The sequence below is a fragment of the Typopeltis vanoorti genome, chromosome 1, assembly GCF_054136105.1.
Source record: "Typopeltis vanoorti isolate ZY-2024b chromosome 1, IOZ_Tvanoo_1.0, whole genome shotgun sequence".
Classification (NCBI taxonomy): Eukaryota; Metazoa; Arthropoda; class Arachnida; order Uropygi; family Thelyphonidae; genus Typopeltis; species Typopeltis vanoorti.
This window is the reverse complement of record NC_143549.1, coordinates 187,070,831-187,095,603: the sequence shown is the minus strand read 5'-3', so window position 1 is coordinate 187,095,603 and position 24,773 is coordinate 187,070,831. Positions and strand designations below refer to the sequence as shown.

Genomic DNA, 24,773 nt, shown 5'->3' with positions numbered 1-24,773 from the left:
TTCCTCCAAATCAGTCTGTTACTTGTCAAGACTCCAACATTATCAGATCTTACATTTCTATCGTCTAAGGCACTTTGTACCGTATCAATCCACCTATATCTTGGTCTTCCTCTGGGTCGTTTTCCTGCCAACCTGGCAGAGAACACTTGTTTTGCTAATCTTTCCTCTCCCATTCTATTTAAGTGACCATACCACCTGAGATTAGCTCTGCTAATGCATTCCTGGATGCTGACAATGTCAAGTTCTTTCCTAATATCCTCATTTTTAATATGATATTGCCATTGATGTCATCTGTTCACGCCTCTAATCTTTCTCAGGATTCTCATATCTGCGGTCTCTAGTCTTTGGTCAAGTGTTTTACTTCTGACCCAGCTCTCAGATCCATAAGTTAAAACTGGTTTGAACACTGTCTTGTATACAGCTAATTTAGTGTTCCGACTAATTTCTCTCTTATTCCATATGAATTTATTCAGTTGACTTCCTACCATACCAGCTTTGTTGATTCTGTTGTCTATTTCTGTATTTAATTTACCATCTTCACTAAAAATCGTGCCCAAGTAGCTGAAATGTTTTACTTGTTCCACAGGTTCTCCATTCACAACACAGTTGACATTTTCAACGATTCTGCCTATTTTCATTGTCTTTGTCTTTTTTATTGCTGACCTTCATACCATATCTATTACAACAGCTATTCAATTTAGTCAGAGAATCTTGCAGACTTGTAGCAGATTTATTTAGAATTATAACATCATCCGCATAAAGCAAAGAGCTGACATTAACATCTCCAATTTTGATATCAGGTTTAATACCTGTCAGTCAGATAATTGCCAGTCAGAGAATCTTGCAGACTTGTAGCAGATTTATTTAGAAGTATAACATCATCCGCATAAAGCAAAGAGCTGACATTAACATCTCCAATTTTGATATCAGGTTTAATACCACTTTCCTTCATAATGTGATCCATATAGATAATGAATAACAGAGGGGATAATGTACATCCTTGTCTCACACCAGATTTAACATTAAACCATCTTCCTGTACTTCCTTCAATTCTAACTGTTGACTTACAACTCAAATAAATACTAAGTATTGCTTGATAAAACCGACAAAACTTAAATACAGATCTTTGTTATATTCCCATGCTTTCTCGACTATTTGTTGTAAAGTGAAGATCTGATCCTGACAGCCTCTATTTGGCCTGAATCCTGCTTGTTCTTCACCAAGGTTTTCTTCCACAATTCTTCTCAACCCTTTCTCAAGTATACTTGCATAGATCTTGCCAGGAACACTCAGTAGGGAAATACCTCTGTAATTCTCACATTCAGTTTTATTTCCCTTTTTATATATGGGTACTATGAGAGCTCTACTCCAATCATCAGGAATTCTTCCCTCTGTCCAGGCCTTCTGAACTATGCAGTGCAGCCACTGTAAGACTTATACCACCATACTTCAACATTTCTGGTCGAATATCATCTACTCCTGCTGCCTTTCCACATTTCATTTCAAGCCTTTGATGGCTTTTTCTACTTCAAGTATGGATATGTATTCCTGACTGCATGCCTGGTCAGTGTTTTTTTATCACTGTGCTATCATCACTGCTTGTTTCATTTAGCAGTTTTTCAAAGTAATTACTCCATACTTCAGGGATATCTTTTTCTCCTGTTTTCATGTCACCTTTATCATCTTTAACTCCTTTAACAGCACTCTTTCCTCCATTCCTAAGCTTCTTCAACAACCTCCAGAATATTTTGCCACCTTCTTGATATTTATTTTCTATATTCTTGCCAAAGTCCTCCCATGACTTTTGTTTAGCTAGTTTTACACACTGTTTAGCTTTCTTACATTTGTCTTTGTATTCTGTAAGAGTAAAAGCTGACTTATTTGACAGGAACTTTTGATATGCTTTCTTCTTTTCCTTCACTGTCTCTTTAACTTCCTGTGTCCACCAGGTAGTTCTGATTTTTTTATCCTTGCACACAACCTCACCACATGCCTCTCTGGCAGAATCAATCAATGTTTTCTTCAGAGTTTGCCAGTGAATCTCCAAAGTTTGATTCCTGTTCTCAAACTCTTTCATTTTCTTTTCAATAATCTTTGTGTATTTTAGTCTACAGTTCACATCTGAGAGCTGCTCAACTTTTATTCGCTTTAAAACTTTCTTACATGTTATTCTTTTCAATATTAAATTTAATTTTGTCCTGCTCAAGACTAAATAGTGATCACTTCCAATTTCAAATCCTCTGTACACTCTGGTGTCCTGCACCAGGGAGAAAACATCACTATGAACAATAACATAGTCAATGAGACTTTTCTTATTCCTAGCCTCTTCTCTCCATGTGAATTTGTGCACATTTTTATGTTGGAACATGGTGTTAGTAATAACCAGTCCTTTTGACAGCTTAGCCCACTATTTATGAAATTACATCAGCTATATACCTTCTTCATTTTTTATGTGTTTTTGATAATTATATTAATAATATCATTATATGCCTCCATAGCAGAGTTGAAAGAATGATGGGACACTTCATTGGAAAAGACAAGAATTCAGCTTGTGTGTGATGAGAGGAATCTTTCTGGACTTTTTCGATTAATGGTGAGCCAGGCTCACATGAAAGTAGCATGGTTTTTTTCCCTCTTGAAAGCATGATTTTTCATCACAATTGCATATTGGTCTGAGAACTCATGTAATTTGCAGACAAAAAAAAAAAAAAAAAAAAAAAAATAGTATTATAGGTGGTGGTGTGGATTGAAAATTAAAGTTTATGGTGAGTTGTGTGGAGCCTAATAGTGCCCACTTATAATGATGAATGTCTCATATAATAATAGTTAGAAATCAGTCAGCCATGTGATTATATTAAACATTAAACCAAGACATGCCTAAAGCATTCTAATAATATTGAAGATTATTTTTGAATTTTAATGTGTTATGAAAAAATTTGTTCCTCACATTTTTTCTTCACATGTACTTCCTCAAACGTTTCTGTGTTGTATCTCTGCCAGTAGTTTCAACCTTTATTTTTGCCTTTATTTCATTAATATTATTTTCTATTTATAAAGAGGAAAAATTATAAAGATTTTGAATGTGTGAATGATAATAAACAAGACAGTAATTTAAAACAAAAAAAACAGGCATTCCTTGATTTAAAGCTAGTAATTTTGTTTTGAATTTTGGAATTATACTCATACTTTAAGGTTACTAATTTGATGGCTGGGCTTGATATTGAAAATATAACAGTATTCACGGTTGAAATTGTAATTCAACATGGTTCAAATATGTAACCTTTCTTTAATTAATCCAATAATTAATGGATTAATTAAAGGACCACTATTCTATATTAAAAACCTAATTTAATTCTTAATATTGTGTTTTCTTAGAATGGAGAGCAGAGCCAAGTGAAGCAAGATTTCCCCCATGATGGCGTCCATAGTCCCAGCTGTCCTCGGGCGCATAGTCCACAGCCTCAGCCTCTCCTTCAAGGATGGTCATCTATATGTCATGCTCCAACTTGTCCCCATCATCTTTTGTTAAGCAATTCTATGTCTTTTAAAGAAGAAGGCAAACCGCCACCACTTCCTCCTAAGAAGAAAACTAGTAAGTATTTATTATTATGTAGGCATGTACAGGAAGGCTAAAGACTCATTGAGAAAAGGCTCTTGTATGTCACTCCAAGAAATTATATTCTTGATTTAATCCTTTATTCAATTGTAAGCAAATAAAAATTTATGCATAAAGTAACATCATGACTGCTACTTATATATAGAGGCTAATGACTTCACATTAATTGCCTTAGTGTCCCATAATGCAAATCACATATCCTTACGGACATGTATAATACTATGCATTATGGGAAGGGCTGCTACCCAGACTAGTTTCGACCTTTATTGAGGTCTCATCAGTGGGAGTCATGTCTGTAAGGATACGTGCATTGCATTATGAGATACCAAGGCAATTAATGTGAAGTCATTAGCCTCTATATACAAGTATCTCAGTTGTGATGTTACTTCATGTACAAATTTTTATTTGCTTACACTTGGATAAAGTATATAATATAATTTAAAATAACTAAAAATATAATTTCTTGGCATCTTTAATTTATAGTATAACCAAGTTTAAAAAAAAAAAAAAAATTTCAAAAACAACATCCCATTTCTCATATTTCCCCATTCCATTAGAAGAACCTGGACCTCACATTTTTAGCTACACCTTTCTTAGCTTTCAGGGATGATCCTGAGTTTTCCTATTCACTTTCCATGAGCTACAAAATTACCTTTGTATTTATGCTGTAAGATCCTCTTATCAACTTGCATGTATTTCATGTATCTTCTCATCTGTGTTTTTTATCTATTAACAACATATTTCTTCAATCTGTCATCATATGCATAATCCATAGTCAAGATATCTTCTTGGTTATCCTTCGCTGGATATTTTTGAGTGTCTTTCTCCATTTCCACAGAACTTAGTAGACTATATCTGAGCACAGTAGTCCTCATCAAAATCCTAAAGTTTTTGTGTGTGTGTGTGTGTGTGTGTGTGTGTGTGTGTGTGTGTGTGTGTGTGTGTGTGTGTGTGTGTGTGTGACTATCACCTGCAAAAGGTTCTCAACTTATAATACATTAGTTAGTATGGTTGGTGTGAGTTAAGGGTTTTTTTATTTCTATTAATTTTATATATTCTACATACTTTTTGTTTATTTTTTTACATAATGAAGCCACCTCAGGCCTTCAATAAGTAAAATTGGTCTCATGCCAGGCAATGAAATTCATCTTCCATCTAATGGCAATCACACATTCATACCCATAATAGAATTCAGATCCTCAGCCTGTTGGTTATGAGAGTAGTTATGCTGTTAGTCTGGTCATCTTGAGTTACCACTCAAGCTGACCAGACCAATAGTGAGAGAATAACTTCCTTATGCCTACAGTTGTTCTCTTCAGCCTTGCAGTTATCTGACATGATGGCTTAACACTATAACAATGTGATCCTAAAACTTCAACTGTCCATCCAATACCACTCTATTTCATTGACCTGAGACTCAGCAAATTAAGTTAATATATACCTCTGCCTACAATGTCTCAGTCCAAAACGCATACCCTTACCAAGGTTGTAAGGGTATACATTTTGGAATTTGAACTGATACCCATTAACATTCATCATAAAATCAGCCTGCAAAGATTATGTATCAGCTGTAGCCATTATCAGCTTCCAAACTGTGCATCGATGGTAGATAACTTGATATTTATAAGTTAAACAACAATGGCCCAAATGCATAATCCCCATTATAAACATGCTTCTCCAGCCTATGCCTATTTTGCATATCCTTTGAGTTTGTATCACTCAAAGGAAGATGGGTCATGCAATGGCCTCCCATGTGGAATCTTGTTAAATGCCTTAGCAAAATCCAGAAGTATCATGGAATATTATTATTTTTGGGCAACTCCATGGAGTCTTTATACTCATCAAGGGAGGCCCTAAACATCATGTCAAGCACTATCCAACATTCATGCAATATCTGTCATGCTTTGCTTTGAACTTATTCATAGTCATGACACCCACATCAGACTGACATACTATTTCACTCATTCACCATGTTTCAAGTAAAAAATCTAGTCCTGATACCCCTGTTAACTATGCTCTTGGTCAGTTTCCAAAGATTCTCCCACCACCAGACTCATTCTAAAAAAATTTCCTCTGTATTAATCTTGTAAAAACCCTTCAGTAAATTATGTCTCAATCATATCATTCCATCTATATTCATTCATTCATTCATTATATTCATATATATGTATATATATGTATTCATTCCCTCTATCCAACTCTGCTGTCACTTTTATAGAATGTGAACACAATGCTAAACCATGGCCTACCTTTAGCAAAACTGTCATCCTCCAAAGTATGAGGGTGTGCTGAAATGTTATGATAATCACCATGAAGGAATTTAGGTAGAACCATGTAACTTTATTCTAAAAGAAAAAGAACAAATTATTACAATTTGATGAAACATGGGGGGGGGGGGTTTAAAGGGTTTTATATCTGTTCGTTCTTGTGGTTATATCAGTGACTTTAATATAATTTTTGTTCTAGGTGTTTATCAGAACTTTTCAGCCCTCCCTCATACTCTGTATCCTAAATGATTACCACTTTTAAAAGTGATTATTTTAATTGTTGTACTGGAATAAGTGAAAAAATATAAAATGATTAATTGAGAATTAATTCTCAAACTGCTTTATTATGTTTATTATAATGCTATATGATTATTAAATAACTTAAGGAATTCATTACGTATACTGGAATATAAATTAAAATAAATTTTATATAGTATATATTAAAGTTTATTTTAATTTATATTCCAGTATATGTTGTGAATTCCTTAAGTTATTTAATAATCATGTGCAGCGCTTTCTACAAGACTTATAATGCTATAATAAAGAAGAAATAATGGATACCATAATTTCTTCTTCAGCCATTCTCAATTTCTCTAAAAAGAAAAAATCCAAGGCTAATGAAAACAAATCTACTCAACATAGGAAGCCAGATGATACCACCAAAAAGAAATAATGAAAATATTCCTACAATAGAATTGCTGTAGATTCTGTCAAAACATCGATGACATCAAGGCCCTCTTGTAGAAGTATAAACCAGTATGCTTTTGCCTGCAGGAAATGTACCTACAGCTGAGAGACTATCTGACATTACAAAATACTACCATCATTCATAAAGAAGAGATGGACCAGTTCACGGAGGAGTTGGCATTCTTGTGGGCAGCCATATTCCCTTCCAGTAAGTCTCGCTTGATATGAATGTAGAAGCAGTTGCTGTCTATGTTCCTCATGCCACAGATATCTCAAGATGACTTTAATGATGTCATATTGCAGTTACAACCCCCCCCCCTTACTTTTGATGGAGAATTTAAATGGAAACCACACCATGTGGGGTACTACTTGAAAAACATCAGAGGATCATTGTTGAACATGTTCAACAATAGTCTTTCCCTCTTAAACAGAGGACGCACTTTTCATATGCCTACCTGAACATTCACTGCCATAGACTTAACTATGGTTTCTGCCTCTCAGCCAGTTTCTGTATACCTCAAATCTTCAACCTGTCCTCATAACATTCATTCCATAGACCTGATACCATCTTGGTATCAGGTCTATGGAATGAGTACTTGCCTCTGGATCTTCACGACTTTCTTATCACCAAGAAAAGCAGGTGAACTATATCTGTGTGCACTAGTCGAGATGAGTTCTTACCAAGGTCCTATAAAGAGGTAGAATAAGCTCTTTAGCCACTTTTGCAGTATGCCCTCTAAGCTTTAATTCTTTAACCACTAACACCACCAGATTCCCGGTTTCCTGGAATACAGTCCATCAATGTGGTACGCTGTTGGTAATCTTTTCACCCTAAAATGCATAGATCTACACTTTGCCACATTAAACTGACATCCATTCTTCTTTGTTCAGACTAATAATCTATCCAAATCATCCTGCAAAATTTTTAACATCATCTGTATTAACTATTGCTCTAACCAATTTTGCATCATCAGCAAACAACTGAATGGTTCCTCTCAGATCTTTCCTGTATCGTTAATAAACAATTAAAAAGTAGCAGCCCAAGAACAGAGCCCTGCAGCGTGCCACTAATCACATGCCTTCTACTGGACTTTACTCCTGAATAAACTACTCTATTTATGACAAATAGTTGAGAAATCATGTGAATTGAATATAACAAAGATCTGTATTTAAGTTTTGTAGATTTGGAAAAAGCATATGACAAGGTTCCAAGAGAGAAGCTATTCAAAATGCTACAGTTGTATAGTGTCAATGGGGTGTTATATCGAGCAATACTTAGTCTTTATTTGAGTTGTAAGTCGGCAGTTAGAATTGAAGGAAATACAGGAAGATGGTTTAATGTTAAATCTGGTGTCAGGCAAGGATATACATTATCTATATGGATCACATTATGAAGGAAATTGGTATTAAACCTGATATCAAAATTGGAGATGTTCAATGTTAGCTCTTTGCTTTATGCAGATGATGTTATACTTCTAAATAAATCTGCTACCAGTCTGCAAATACAATGAAAATAAGCAGAAGCATTGAAAATAACTGTAATGTGAATGGAGAACCTATAGAACAAGTAAAACATTTCAACTACTTAGGCACAATTTTTAGTGAAGACAGTAAATTATATATGGAAATAGACAACAGAATCAACAAAGCTGATATGGTAGGAAGTCAACTGAATAAATTTATATAGAATAAGAGAAAAATTAGTCAAAACACTAAATTAGCTGTATACAAGACCAATTTTAACTTATGGATCTGAGAGCTGGGTTAGAAATAAAACACTTCACCAAAGACTAGAGACCACAGTCAAGTGTTTTATTTCTAACCCAGCTCTCAGATCCATAAGTTAAAATTGGTTTGAACACTGTATACAGCTAATTTAGTGTTTTGACTAATTTCTCTCTTATTCCATATAAATTTATTCAGTTGGCTTCCTACCATATCAGTTTTGTTGATTCTGTTGTCTATTTTCATATATAATTTACTGTCTTCACTAAAAATTGTGCCTAAGTAGTTGAAATGTTTTACTTGTTCTATAGGTTCTCCATTCACAATACAGTTATTTTCAATGCTTCTGCTTATTTTCATTGTCTTTGTCTTGTTATTGCTGACCTTCATACCATATCTATTACAACAGTTATTCCATTTGTCAGGGAATCTTGCAGACTGGTAGCAGATTTATTTGCATGAGTCCTGAGAAAGATTAGGGTTGTGAACAGATGGTATCAATGGCAATATCATATTAAAAACGAGGATATTAGGAAAGAACTTGACATTGTTAGCATCGAGGAATGTATTAGAACAGCTAATCTCGGATGGTATGGTCACTTAAACAGAATGTGAGAGGAAAGATTAGCAAAACAATTGTTCTCTGCAGGTTGGCAGGGAAAATACCCAGAGGAATACCAAGATATAGGTCAATTGATACAGTAAAAAGTGCGTTAGAAGAAAGAAATATAAGATCTGATAATGTTGGAGTCTCGACAGGTAACAGATTAATTTGGAGCAAAATTGTAGATAGGAAGTTAGTAATGATGTAAATTTTTCATGTAGTACTATCATATCCTGTACACCCCTTGAGGGTACATGTCAGGAATTTGATGATTCATCATCATCATCATCATCATCATCATCAAATTCCTGCCATGTACCCTCAAGGGGTGTACAGGATATGATAGTACTACATGAAAAAAATTACATCATTATTAATTTCCTATCTACAATTTTCCTCCAAATCAGTCTGTTACTTGTCAAGACTCCAACATTATCAGATCTTATATTTCTATCATCTAAAGCATTTTGTACCGTATCAATCCACCTATATCTTGGTCTTCCTCTGGGTCGTTTTGCTGCCAACCTGGCAGAGAACACTTGTTTTGCTAATCTTTCCTCGCCCATTCTGTTTAAGTGACCATACCACCTAAGATTAGCTCTGCTAATGCATTCCTGGATGCTGACAATGTCAAGTTCTTTCCTAATGTCCTCATTTTTAATATGATATTGCCATTGATGCCATCTGTTCATGCCTATAATCTTTCTCAGGACTCTCATATCTGTGGTCTCTAGTCTTTGGTCAAGTGTTTTACTTCTGACCCAGCTCTCAGATCCATAAGTTAAAACTGGTTTGAACACTGTCTTGTACACAGCTAATTTAGTGTTCCGACTGATTTCTCTCTTATTCCATATGAATTTATTCAATTGACTTCCCACCATACCAGCTTTGCTGATTCTGTTGTCTATTTCTATATTTAATTTACCATCTTCAGTAAAAATCGTGCCTAAATAGTTGAAATGTTTTACTTGTTCCACAGGTTCTCCATTCACAACACAGTTGACATTTTCAATGATTCTGCCTATTTTCATTGTCTTTGTCTTTTTATTGCTGACCTTCATACCATATCTATTAAAACAGCTATTCAATTTAGTCAGAGAATCTTGCAGACTTGTAGCAGATTTATTTAGAAGTATAACATCATCAGCATAAAGCAAAGAGCTGACATTAACATCTCCAATTTTGATATCATGTTTAATACCACTTTCCTTCATAATGTGATCCATATAGATAATGAATAACAGAGGGGATAATGTACATCCTTGTCTCACACCAGATTTAACATTAAACCATCTTCCTGTACTTCAATTCTAACTGCTGACTTACAACTCAAATAAAGACTAAGTATTGCTTGATATAATGCCCCATTGACACCATATAACTGAAGCGTATTGAATAGCTTCTTTCTTGGCACCTTGTCATATGCCTTTTCCAGATCGACAAAACTTAAATACAGATCTTTGTTATATTCCCATGCTTTCTCGACTATTTGTCGTAAAGTGAAGATCTGATCCTGACAGCCTCTATTTGGCCTGAATCCAGCTTGTTCTTCACCAAGCTTTTCTTCCACAATTCTTCTCAACCGTTTCTCAAGTATACTTGCATAGATCTTGCCAGGAACACTCAGTAGGGAAATACCTCTGTAATTCTCACATGCAGTTTTATTTCCCTTTTTATATATGGGTACTATGAGAGCTCTACTCCAATCATCGGGAATTCGTCCCTCTGTCCAGGCTTTCTGAACTATGCAGTGCAGCCACTGTAAGACTCTTATACCACCATACTTCAGCATTTCTGGTCGAATATCATCTACTCCTGCTGCCTTTCCACATTTCAAGCCTTTGATGGCTTTTTCTACTTCTAGTATGGATATGTATTCCTGACTGCATGCCTGGTCAGTGTTTTTTACCACTGTGCTGTCATCACTGCTTGTTTCATTTAGCAGTTTTTCAAAGTAATTACTCCATACTTCAAGGATATCTTTTTCTCCCGTTTTCATGTCACCTTTATCATCTCTAATTCCTTTTACAGCACTCTTTCCTCCATTCTTAAGCTTCTTCAACAACCTCCAGAATATTTTGCCACCTTCTTGATATTTATTTTCTATGTTCTTGCCAAAGTCCTCCCATGACTTTTGTTTAGCTAGTTTTACACAGTGTTTAGCATTATTGCATTTGTCTCTATATTCTCTAAGAGCACAAGCTGACTTATTTGACAGGAACTTTTGGTATGCTTTCTTCTTTTCCTTCACTGCATCTTTAACTTCCTGTGTCCACCAGGGAGTTCTGATTTTTTTATCCTTACAGATAACCTCACCACATGCCTCTCTGGCAGAATCAATCAATGTTTTCTTCAGAGTTTGCCACCGAATCTCCAAGGTTTGATTCCTGTTCTCAAACTCTTTCATTTTTTCTTCAATAATCTTTGTGTATTTTAGCCTACAGTTCACATCTGAGAGCTGCTCAACTTTTATTCGCTTTAAAACTTTCTTACATGTTATTCTTTTCAATATGAAATTCAATTTTATCCTGCTTAAGACTAAATAGTGATCACTTCCAATTTCAAATCCTCTGTACACTCTGGTGTCCTGCACCAGAGAGAAAACATCACTATCAACAATAACATAGTCAATGAGACTTTTCTTATTCCTAGCCTCTTCTCTCCATGTGAATTTGTGCACATTTTTATGTTGGAACATGGTGTTAGTAATAACCAGTCCATGTCCTGAGCAGAAATCCAACAGATATTTGCCATTATTATTAGCTTTGCTCTTTTCTCCAAATTTTCCCAAAATATTTTTGTATGTCTCACAATCATTTCCTACTCTGCTATTTAGATCCCCAACAAGGACCAACTTTTCATTTTTCATTGTGTCAGTTGCTTTTTCTAAAGCCTCAAAAAATTCCTCCACTTCTACCTTAGTAGAACCTTCGGTGGGACCATAGGCACAAATAAGTCTCATTGTCCAGTTCTCCATTCTCATATTTGCCCACATTACTCTACTTGAGACTGACTGCCATTCAAGAAGATTAGCCTCGTATTTTGTGTTGAATACTATGGCTACTCCTTCTTTTCCTTGATTGTCATTGCCTGAATATAACATTTTGAATTTGATTGATGATGATAAACTACTCTTTGATGTCTCTCCATCAACCACTTTCTTATATACTTCACCAACTTTATCCTCATGTGCTGCAATTTATTGATTAGAATTTCATGCAGTGTCCTGTCAAAAGCTTTTGCCAACTCCAGCAGTATCAGTGTAAACCCATTATCTTTATCAAACTCAGCTGTTGCTGTGTTAACCTTGGGACTAACCCAGAGCTGAGACTTAGATTAAACAGCATGGTCAATGGTACCGCCAATTCCCTAGCACCTTCTTGTAAAAGAAGGTGCTAGGGAATATATACCATCTTGTAAAAGAAGGTGCTAGGGAATATATACAAGCTTATATACCATCTAATTGCATAGCTCTATTCACATCAAGGTTCTATAATATGCTGTGCACCTCCATTTCATTTATCTGTTTCCATATAAGCCTTAATTTCTTCATTTGCACATTTCTTGTGTTATACAAGAGCATTGGCATCAAATTGAACAGATTTATTCACATTAATTACTTGGCTTTTGTAATTCTAAACAATTATGATTCCACATAATAGAAATATTTTATACATTATTTTCATTTTGGATTTTATACTGGTGAGATCATATTCAGTTTGAGTTGCTTTTATTGAATAAATAAAGACTAATTATTATTTTCTGTTTTTCAGTTATGGCATATATGCAAATGTTTGGTAGTTATTCTCAGCCTGCAGAAAGTGAATTTCTTCGTCATTCTTTGCACACTTCTCACGTTATACAAGAGCATTGGCAACAAGTTGAACAGACTTATTTTCAACACCACTCTTATACAACCAGCTTGATTTCAAGTTCAGAAGATTCTGTATTCTCAGATGGTCCTAGTAGTCACAGCAGTTTAGATCGAAGCATTGAAGATGAACAACCAGTATCTCCAGCGGGGACACCTCCTGCACTACCCCCAAAAAAGAATAGGGTTCGTTTTTTTATTTATTTATTTACCTGAATAATAGTTATTTTCTTACTTCATTGTTCAGCATTAGGTTTAGTGATTAGCTTAACCAAATTTTGAGACAATCTAATTAGTTCACTTTAAATTAAAAATACCAAGAAATTATATACTTGGTTTAATTCTTTATCGAAGTGTAACAAACAGTTTTTGCACCAGTCCTGAAAATACTTCATACGCGAACTTTGTTTGCTTACACTTGGATTAAGAATTAAACCAAGGATATAATTTCTTGGTATCTTTAATTTATAGTATATCCAAGTGAAAAAACTTCCAAAAATTTCTCTAATCCAGAGTAATTTAATAATAAGATGTGACATCTTTTGACAACTCGTATATGAAAATATGATTTCTGCATTACTTCAACCTTAATATCACCTCTGAGTCTGGCTCCCACTGAAGAGACCTCAATAAAGGTCGAAACTGGTCTGGGTAGTGACCCTTTCTATAATGCATAGCATTATACATACCCATAAGGATGTGCTTTGCATTATGGGATATTAAGACAAGTGATGCAAAGTCTTTAGGTTCTATATACGAGTTGCCCCAGTCCTGAAAATGCTTCAGGTGCAAACTTTGTTTGCTTACACTTGTATAAAGGATTGAACCAAGCATATAATTTCTTGGTATCTTTAATTTATAGTATAACCAAGTGAAAAACTTCCAACAAATAATTAGTTCACTTGCATAATGTTCAAAGAATTTTATCAAACACGAGCTGGTATACTAATCATATGGAATTTACTTGAGAAATTCAGGGGCATGACTAATGTGGACGAATCTGATTGTTGTTTGGCTACTTATATTCATTAACTAAAATTGTCTTGTATGAGATGAAGATACAGTTGCTCTCAAACTGTTTAAAGGTAGCTACTCATTGACATCAAAATTTACTTACAAATATACAATACAGTTACATGAACAGTACAGGAATAGTAATATTGTTAAAAAATATATGCAAAATAAAAAAAAATTTTCTGTTTTTACTCTGAATAATGCTATTGTTTCATGCTCTGCAATAGTTATAAAAAGACTGCTATACAAAATAGAAAGTGTGATCCTAAACTGATGTTCACACTTGCAAAATGAATGCATTAAAGCATACTACTGGTTAAAAATAATAATAAATACATAATAACAAAAAGCACAATGTTTATGATTTATAGATCTGATATATGTATGTACAAGGTGTATTCAAAAAATGGCCGAGCTTTGCTATAAAGACTTTATTGCTCATTTTACATTTTAAACACTATCCCCTTAAAAGTAGTCCCCTCTACTGGCAATACACCATTCCCAATGTTTCTTCCATTGTTGGAATGCTTCTGTATTCCAATATCACAAAAAGTGCTTTCCAGGAATGGAAGCACTTTCTGTGATGGCACGCAGTTTTCTTATTGCATTTTCCTGACTCTTCTCTATGGTTTGGAAATGGTTTTAAAAGTGGTTTTAAGTTTGGGAAATAGGAAAAAGCCTGCTGGGGCTAAGTCCGGAGAATAGGGTGGATGGAGCACAACAAATGTTTGATGTTTTGCCATATAACCGCGGATGAGGAGCAACGTGTGAGTGAGTTGGTGCAACATCCAAGTCTGGTTTTCCCACATTTCAGGTCTCTTCCTGCACGCAGCATCCCTCAACCATGCTAAAACTTCTTGATACAACTCTTTGTTTACCATCCGACCACGTGGTACAAATTCATAATGGACAATGCCTTTCCAGTCAAAAAAACACAACCAACATCACCTTGATCTTTGACTAACTCATCCATTGACACTTAAACCACTCATAGCATGGTTGGGCTCATACAGTCCTCCCTGTATGCTTGGTTAAGCAATTGAAATGTCTCTGTAAATTTTTATCAAGTTTGCAGCAAAATTACACACACACACACACACACTGTTCTTCAAGCTGTTTCACTGTCACTAATCCGATGAATAGCTTGTGCATGTGCTCACTTCAGCAGATGTAACTTGATGACTAATGCTCATAGCAGAATGGGCAAATTGCAGTTTGTTGTCAAAACCTGCTGCTAGGTGTGCTCAGTAGCCACAGCACACTCTCTGTGCCAGTTGGCGCACTATTTAAAAAGTTCGTTTTTTTTTTTTCAACACCTCTCGTATATATAGGATATAAAAATATCCTATCTGTGCTATGAAAACAGATATTTGCATCTGTTTGCTCATTCCTGTAAGTAATTATCAGTCTTCCTCTAAGAAACAAATAACATGAATGATACATCAGTGGCATGGAAAGCACTATGACTGTTAAGTCCTCTCCATGTGGGGATGCCTTTTCTTGTATTGGAGGGAACCTCCCAGTGATTGTACTGGCCCTTTTCATTCTGCTTTTACTTCTTACTTTCTTTGCACTACTTCTCCTGAGTTTTTTTTTTTTTTTTAACTATTCTTTCTTTCTTCCAGACCACCACCACCATTGGGATCCAACACCCTTGCTGCTGTGTTTGCCATGTGTTGTGACTTGGGGACATCCAGAAAGTGGAATCATATAAGGATGCAAAAAAGGAAGTTAGCTGCTGCCACACCTATCCTCAAATCATCTTATGCTGAGAAGATGGCAGAATAAAATTTTTAAAAAAATTAAAATTTACATTCTTGTGGATACATGGTGTCAGCATCACCCAAAAAAAACTACGGCAAGCAGTGCCAGTGGGTGGAATACCAATTACTGTAACACCTCATAAAATACTGAACTCTTTTAGAGAAGTGATATCAGCATGGAATTTCCTTGATGTTCAAAATGAGATGTTGAGAGCCTAAAGTTTTACACGGTGTTTAGCTTTCTTAGATTTGTCTCTGTATTCTCTAATTGCACAACCTGACTTATTTCCCAGGAACTTTTGATACGCTTTCTTCTTTTCCTTTACTGCCTCTTTCAATTCCTGTGTCCACCATGGAGCTCTGAGTTTTCTATCCATGCTGACAACCTCAACACATGCCTCTCTGGCTGAATCTCCAAGGTTTGGTTCCTGTTCCCAAACTCTTTCATTTTTTTCTTGAATAATGTTTGTGTATTTTAGTCTACAGTTTACATCCGAGAGCTGCTGAACTTTTATTCGCTTTAAAACTTTCGTGCATGTTCTTCTTTTCAATATGAAACTCATTTATATCCTGCTCAAGACCAAATGGTGATCACTTCCAATTTCAAATTCTCTGTACACTCTAGTGTCCTGCACCAGTGGGAAAACATCACTATCAACAATAACATAGTCAATGAGACTTTTCTTATTCCTTGCCTCTTCTTTCCGTGTGAATTTGTGCACATTTTTATGTTGGAACATGGTGTTAGTAATAACCAGTCCATGTCCTTAGCAGAAATCCAACAGGTATTTACCATTATTATTATTAGCTTTGCTCTTTTCTCCAAATTTTCCCAAAACATTTTTGCATGTCAGACAATCATTTCCTACTCTGCTATTTAGATCCCCAACAAGGACCAACTTTTCATTTTGTCAGTTGCTTTCTCTAAAGCCTCAAAAAAAATTCTTCCACTTCTATCCTAGTAGAAATTTTTGTGGGACTATAGGCACAAATAAGTCTCATTGTCCAGTTTCTCCCATTCTGATATTTGCCCACATCAGCCAGTTTCTGCACGGACAAATAAAAATGTGATGAAAGCTAGGGAAATTGTTGCCCATGATAGGTTAATAACCACTATGCTACTCACTCTACATCTTGATGTTGGTAAAGACATGTGCAGATTAATCTTAGAAAGAGATTTGCATAAGAGCAAGATTTATTTGAGGTTTGTGCCACACACATTGATACCTGAACAGAGAGAGAGAGAGAGAGAGAGAGAGAGAGAGAGAGCACTGGGTTGCATGTTGTCAAAATTTCATCCATGCAGTTGATCAAGATCATCATGTGTTGCAAAGAATTGTCTCCAGTGATGAAAGTTGGTGTTTTCAGTTTGATCCAGAAATGAAATGCCAGAGCATGGAATGATGTGGAATGTCTTCTCCCCGGCAGAAGAAAGTCAGGTTGCAAAAATCGCATCTCAAGACAATGGTCATTACTTTTTTCGATACTGCTGGAATTATCCACTGCGAATTTGTTCCTGAAGACACCATAATGAACAGCATTATTTAGGAGTAATGCAAATTCTGTATACCAACATGCAACATATCAGGAAAGCATTTTCCACAACAACAGTTGGTTTCTGTTGAATGACAGTGCTCCCATGCACTCTGCACTACCTCTGAAGCAGTTTCTGGCTTCAAAGTCGATGTGTTGATCTATTGAATATCCCTCTATTCACCACATTTGACTCCCACAGACTTTTCATCTTCCCAAAGATGAAGTGTGCCTTGAAAGGGCAGTGCTTCAGTGACATTTGAAGTAGTGGTTTGATCCAGACACTGAAGGTTCAAGACTTCTACCATGCCTTCGAACTCCTGCACAACAGATGTAAACATTGTGTGTAGTTGAAGGGAGATTATTTTGAATCTGTGCAATTGGCAATTCCAAATATAGTTCTTTGTTTTGATATAATAATTGTTGTCATTAATTAATGGGCACACTGTGTACATGTTTGTAGATATATGACATATTAAAAGGCTTCCATAACTTAAGTCTCAGATGACAGACACCTTCCTGTTTTTATTAAAACCTTTTGTCTAGCCAAGTCTAGTGGGAAGCATATTATCTTCAGGATGCTCTTCCAGATACCAGTTCATGAACTGGTATCTTTTCTCTCATTGGGATGTTTCCTTTGGTAATCATGTTAGAGATCATGAAAGCTATTGGTATGCATGTTGATATTACTGCAGCGAACATAGTGAAATTTTGCAACCCCCTCTCTGTGCCAACCAAGGAAGGCTCACACTCCTACATGTAATTATTTATTGTGCACAGAGCAGAATACTGATTTCCTTCCCATCTGTAATGCCAATTCAAGAACTGAGCCCACTGTTTGCATAAATTGAAATCCTCTTGGTTGCAATAATTATACAGCAACACTTGACAAACAAAACACAAGGTTCAATTTATCTTGCATTTGTGCATATAACAGAAAACTTCTAACAAAAGTTATGATTTTATAGAGATTCATTGAGTTCTTTACAGGCCATCTCCTCTCCTGTGTACAATCCACAACCTGTACTTTGTTAGGCTCTACAACTGTTGTGTAAAATGAAGACCTTTAATTTTGATGCTTGATTTTTCTGAATTTCCAGCCACATTAGAATTGATGAATTGGAATTCCAATTGTCGTCGTCGTCATCATGATTGGAATTGAGGGAAATGAGACCCCAGCTTCTAGAAACATAAGCTGTTCTTATGTGAACATAAGAACAGCTTATATTTTTTTTACATACTGTTTGTCAATCATGTATACAGACCAAAGACAGTTGATAAGCTTATACTAATTAACCAATGACAGGAAGCACTGACAAATAAATTACATGAGATTAAGCCTGAAAATAAGTATTGTCTAGTCAATATACAAACCAAAGAGAGAAAGAAAGTAATACTTATTATGCTCCACACAGATCAGTCATCTTACACATTCATATTTATTAAGGGTTGATGATCCACCTATGTGTGAACAATGCAGCATGCTTCTCACCATTTGTTATGTTCTGTTGGGATGCCTTCAGTTGAGGTTGAAATAATTTTTTTTACTAGTCTAGCTGAGCCATATACACTCAGATTGCACGAAGTTTTTAATTTTTTTTAAAATAATCAATTTATGAAATATAATACCACACATTTGATTTTAAATTCTATTTATATGTAAGTACTGCTTTGTTTAGTTTAATTTTGTAAACTTTGCTCTTTGTACATAATGTGTACAAAGAGCAAAGTTTTAAAGTTTAAAAAATTCCAATCATGTTTTATGTGTTTTATGAGGGTGGTCTGAAAAGTTCTCAGCCTTACAATGAAAAGCGAATTTATAATTTCAAAATTATTTTTATTTTTCAACATAATCTCTCTTAAGACCAATACATTTATTCTAGCAATAATCCAGTGCCATTATCCCATCCCTGTAGTGGATCTCAATAAGATCTGTAAAATACCCCTCTACAGCTGAAATCACTTCTTGATTCGAAGAAAAACGCCGGCCAGCTATGAAGAGTTTTAGTTTTGGGAAGAGATAGAAGCCAGAGGAAACCAAATCTGGGGAATCGGGTGGATGTTCCAACAATTCTTAGTGCAGATCCCTTAATTTTCCCATTGCCAAAAATCCTTTGTGGACAGGTGCATTGTCCTGATGAAAGATGATTTTATTCTTCTGCAAACCAGGTCTTTTCTCACCAATTTTTTCATCTAGTCTGGTTAAAAGATTGGAATATTCCCTGGTTATTGTTTTACCCTTTTCAAGATAATTGATGAACAAAATGCCTTTAGGCATCTCAAAACACCGATGCCATGACCTTTCCTGCTGATGGAACAGACTTTGTCTTCTTTGGCACTGAACAACCGGCTTCTGTCCACTGTTTTGATTGCTGTTTGGATTCTGGTGTGTAATGGTAAATCCAAGTCTCATCCATAGTAATAAATCTATGCACAAAATCAGTTTTATTCTTGTTAAAATGCTCCAAGCACTGTTCAGAGAAGTTCATGCAAGTGCGTTTTTGATATGCTGTGAGCAAGCATGGCACTCATATTGCACGAAGCTTTTTCATGTGCAATTCTTCATTCAAAATATATTCTTTTGAAATGCCTATAGTCTCGGCAATTTCATGTGCTTAGACTCGCAGGTCATCCAATACCATATCGTGCACTTGATCAATGATTTCTGGTGTTGTTACACTTTTCGGACGTCCTTCACATGGATCATCTTTTCAAGGCTGGTACAGCTACATTTAAACTTGGCAGCCCATTTCTTAATTGTTGAAAATGAAGGAGAAGAGTGCCCATAAATTTTCATGAACTTCGAATGAATTTCTTTTAGCATTAAACCTTCTTTTACAAAGAATTTTATAACTGCACGATACTCAGTTTTATCCATTTCAAGGGATACAGACAATACTTTTGCTTCAGACAGCTGTATAAAACAATCTACTTAGAATGACTTGTAATTTCGCATGAATGCTTATGACAGATGTACCAACTTAAAAAAAAAAATCTTGCTGATAGTGTTGCCATCAGAGAGTATTATACCAGTAGCATTGATGGATGTTGTGTTAACTTTGTATGTGTTTTTATACTGCAAAGTATATAAGAAGATTTCATCATAGTCTTTTATATTGCTTCCCACTATCTGTTATTATAGCAAAAATGCTAACGGATTCTTGTTGGTGTTTTTCTAATAAAAGGAAATACTTTGTCTCTGAAGTTTATTTGCCTGTGTCATTCTCTTATTACAGCATCTCTCGCAGAGTGCCCTAGACCAGTGCTTCGCAAACTTATGGATGTCAAGGCCCTCTTGAAAAAATGAAAATATTTCACGGCCCCCATCGGAAAAGAAAAATCATAATGCAGACATATATTATTATAATATTTATTGTATTTATGTTCAGTACAAAACATACACAGCGAATATTGCAAAAATCAAATGCAAATATTACATTTTTAGCATCTTACGTACACATTTGACATGGCACATTTAAGTCTTAATACATTTAAAATTTGTTTTCATTATTTCAAGGCCCCCCCCCTCAAAAAAACTAACAGCCCCCAAGGGGGCCATGCCCCACAGTTTGGGAAGCGCTGCTCTAGACTATATGGTAGTTTCTAGGGACTGATATTCCTTTCTGGATGGTGTAATTGCTGCTGCTGTTGTTATTGTTGTTGTTGTAGATGGTGTGAGATTGTCTTTTCAGATTCTTCCATTGGCTGTACTTCAGTAGCTTAACTTTAGCCTTAAAGAGTGACCACCAATCAGAAATTAGTTGGGAAGTTTAAGAGTATCTCAAATCCTCCAGAAATCCTTATCAGGGGATTTCTGGAACATTTGAGATACTCTGTATCCTGTAGTAAGCTGTTATTAAAGGTCCAGTATGCTTCTCCTTTGTGTCTAGTGTCCTGGAGGCCACTGGTGTGCTTAGGGCAGAAGGCCTAAGAATTAGTTTCCAAAATCTTGAGAAGTCCAACACAACCCATATTTATTTATTCTTATGGCAAAAGCACCTACATGTCAATATCTAGACCAGAAAGCCAGTCCAGGGCTTCATCTGTCACCTTGTGGATGTCCTGGAGGCCACTACCATGAAATTGGTGCCTTGGGCAGTCATTCACAATATGAGTAATCATCTAGGCCACAGGGGAACAGTCACAGTAAGGGTGGTCTGACTGACTCCATTTATGCAGTAGGTAGTCACATCTGCCCTAGTTAGTTCTGATCCTGTTGATAGATGACCAAATCTTCCTAGGAAAGTCAAAACCAGGCTGCAGAGCACAGGAATCTTCAACCAGGAAACCATTTGTTGGAAGATTGTTGGACCAGTGTTCTCTCCACATGTCAGGTGTTGATGGTAAGGCAGCTGGAGAGAGTTTGTCCATGGACAAGAAAGGATTTCTTGATTTTAGGTGAAGACTAGATGGATTTATGAGTCTGGTGCAGGAACAGGTTGCTTGAAGTGTGCTTAATTGTGTGCATGCTGAGTTTAGCTGTGTTCTGTAATGTTAGTGTGTGTACTTCTTTCCCAGACAGGGACACAGTATTCTGCTGCAGAGAATGCAAGGGCTAGTGCAGATGAGCTTATGACATCAGCACCACCACCACAATCCCAGGTTGTTCCAGCAAGCCATGATGTGCCATTTATAGATAGGCTTCTGTCCAGGCTCACTCCAAGGTATTTCGGGTGAGGCTCGGGTTCTACCATGTTGCAGAAAGAGAGGTTGAGGTGTCGATTCGCCTCTGCATTGTTCAGGTGGAATGCTGAGAACATAGCTTTTGTTGGATTTGGCTTCAGGTGCCACTGCTTGAAGTACACCTTCAGGATGTTCAGGTTTGTGTTCAAGGTTGTTTCCAGGTTGGCAAAGGAGTTAGACTGGTGTAGGGTATGAGATCATTAGTGTGTGTGTGTGTGTGTGTGTGTGTGTGTGTGTGTGTGTGTGTGTGTGTGTATTTGCGCTTGAGCTGGCATGTGGTAAGTCAGACATGTAGATGTTAAAAAGTTAAGGGATAACACAGAGCCCTGTGGAAGACTGTTGTGGAGGGATCTGGGCCTGCTCTTTTTTCCACCAATATGGATCTGGATCTTTCTGTTGGAGAGAATGGATTCAAAAAGCTGGAAAGTTGTTTGCACCTTATGATATTGCTTAGCTTTAGGAGGAGGCCCCTGATCCAGACTGTCATAAGATGATGTTAGGTCAATGAAAGTGATTCTGGATTAAAGTTTTTTCTGGAAGAAAAAATTTTAATCCAGAATCACTGCTTCAATCTGCATTGGCCGGGCCAGGACCTGGTCACAGAAACTTCTTCCTGGCCCGAAGCAAGCTTGTTCAGTTGGGAGTGCTCGTTCAATGAGTGGTTAAATTCTTTTAAGGAGAATTCGTTCAAAGAGCTCAAAGGCGGAGCAAAGCAAGGAGATAGGGCATAGATTTTTGACATTATTTGGATCTTTCTCTGGTTTGGGCATAGGAATTATTTTAGCTTCCTGCTAAAATTTGGTAGTTTTCTAGTTATAATTTTTAAGAAAAGGTGGCCAGCCATGTTTGGCCGAGATCTTTTAGAAATAAGAGGATGCCATCCACTTTAGTATTTTCTTAGAGAAGCTATCTAACTAATCGCAGTTAATTAAGAATCAAATCAGCAATTAAAATGGTTTAACAATGGACATAAAACATGTATACATAGCTATAACTATTGCACTTCAAAAGAACTGCGCATGAAATTTTTGGTGAGTGATGACCATACTTGATGTAGGATACCTCGGTTTTATTACATTATGTAAATGGACATAGCATTTCTGAGTTTCCTTGAATTTTCTGACAAAGCTGCTGCTCTCTATATATAGCATTTCAATTTTGCTGCCATTTCTAAAATATTTGGAAATGATAGAAAATGCTAACTACATTCTCAAAGATAAATTTATAGAACAAGTGAAGTGAGATAATTAGGCACAGTTTTTAATGAAACTTAAAAATTAAGGTTGGAATAGAATATTAGTAACCAAATCTGGTATGTTGGGAACAATTATATAATTTTATATGAATTCAGAGTGAAATTAGCCAAAATACCAAACTAGTTGTATACAAGACATTATTCAGACCAGTTTTAACTTGTGAATCTGAAAATTGGTTTAGAAATAAAATCATTGATCAAGACTTAAGAGCACAAATGATAGACCTGAGAAAAGTTAGGGGAGTGAACAGTGTAATTAGTAGCAGAACTTCACTAAAAATAAAGATATTAGAAAGGAACTTGACATAATTAATACTGAAGTGTGTGTGTGTGTGTGTGTGTGTGTGTGTGTGTGTGTGTGTGTGTGTGTGTGTGTGTGTGAGAGAGAGAGAGAGAGAGAGAGAGAGAGCAGAGTTTATTTAGAGTTGTGTGGTTATCTAAACAGAATGGAAGAGAAAAGGTCAACAAAATATATTTATTTGAGGGTGGCAGATAAAATATCCAGAGGAAGACCAAAACCCTGGTGGATTGATGCAATTTTAAGAGAAGTGTAAATAAAGTCTGACAGTATAACATCTGCCTTTAAAAACTCATCAATCCACCAAGGTTCTGGTCTTCCTCCAGATATTTTATATTCTGCCATTCTCACATCAAATCAATTTTATTGACTCTCTCTCTCTCTCCCCCTGTGTGTGTGTGTGTGTGTGTGTGTGTGTGTGTGTGTGTGTGTGTGTGTGTGTGTGTGTGTGTGTGTGTGTGTGTCAAAATCAAAATTTATAATTCATTTCATATAGTGATTCAACGGCCGTGATCCCCTTTTACGGGGAGGTACAGCACCACCTCAATCCCCCCTATTTTTATCCGGGGACCCACATAGCTGACAATTCAGACCTTTGGCTGGAGGGATTGTCTTAAGTATTCCTGATTGTAATTCATGTGTGTTCACGGGGCCGGTTTACCTACTTGTGGGATGACCCCCCCCCCCCCCAGATAAACTGGGAGAGGAAAAACCCTGCTGTCCAATCCCAAGACCAGCTAACTTGGCTATGGCTAAGAAAGATCCTTAAGCTCCTCACGTTGTCGACAGGAATTGAACCTAGGACACTCCTTCCGCAGGCATATGGTTGCGAAGCGAAAAATTTATAATAATAAAAATAGATGTGTTTAAATGCTTTTTATTAGTTATATTTATTAATATAAATCTGAAGTTTATTGCCAGTTAAGAATGTCATTATTTCAAAGGATACAATTCAAGTTTTAGGTTGTATTTTATTTTAATTCATTAATAATTATTTCTTAGGTAAGTTCTAGTTTTCCAACAAAATTATCTGATTCACCTACTACTCCAACATCACCAACAGGATCACTTGTCAAAGAAGTTTGTAATACTGTCCAAACAAGTCCATCATCATCAGAGGGGTTAGTATTTAAACTTTCATAATCTCTGGTTGCTACTTTTTTTTAATAGTACTGTTAATTAATATGTGTGCAACTGATCTGGTGGACAAGCAGATAGCTCATCAACTCTGCAACCTACAACTCTAAACCCTAATCCACTACTGTGGACATGGCTATTTGTCAGTATCTTATGGTTGATGAATTCCTGCCCCAGTGATACCTCCTGACTTCTTGAAAACTAAAGTGCTTAAGTTCCATATTTGCTTTTTAGCAGGTTTTCTAGATTATTTAACCTATACGTTACTCATTGTATTAATGTACTAACTGGTTCATAATATTTTGAACAGAGATTTTTTT

At 36.0% G+C, this 24,773-nt stretch overlaps 1 protein-coding gene across 1 annotated transcript in view; it reads left to right on the top strand.

Moving 5' to 3' along the window:
* The window catches only part of C3G (C3G guanyl-nucleotide exchange factor), a 350,856-nt gene that overhangs the window by 183,414 nt on the left and 142,669 nt on the right, over positions 1–24,773 (top strand). The window contains exons 8-10 of the mRNA XM_090405787.1: positions 3,376–3,592; positions 12,673–12,956; positions 24,319–24,437. Of these exons, the coding sequence (XP_090261913.1) occupies positions 3,376–3,592; positions 12,673–12,956; positions 24,319–24,437 (620 nt within the window). The remainder of the gene's footprint in view (positions 1–3,375; positions 3,593–12,672; positions 12,957–24,318; positions 24,438–24,773) is intronic.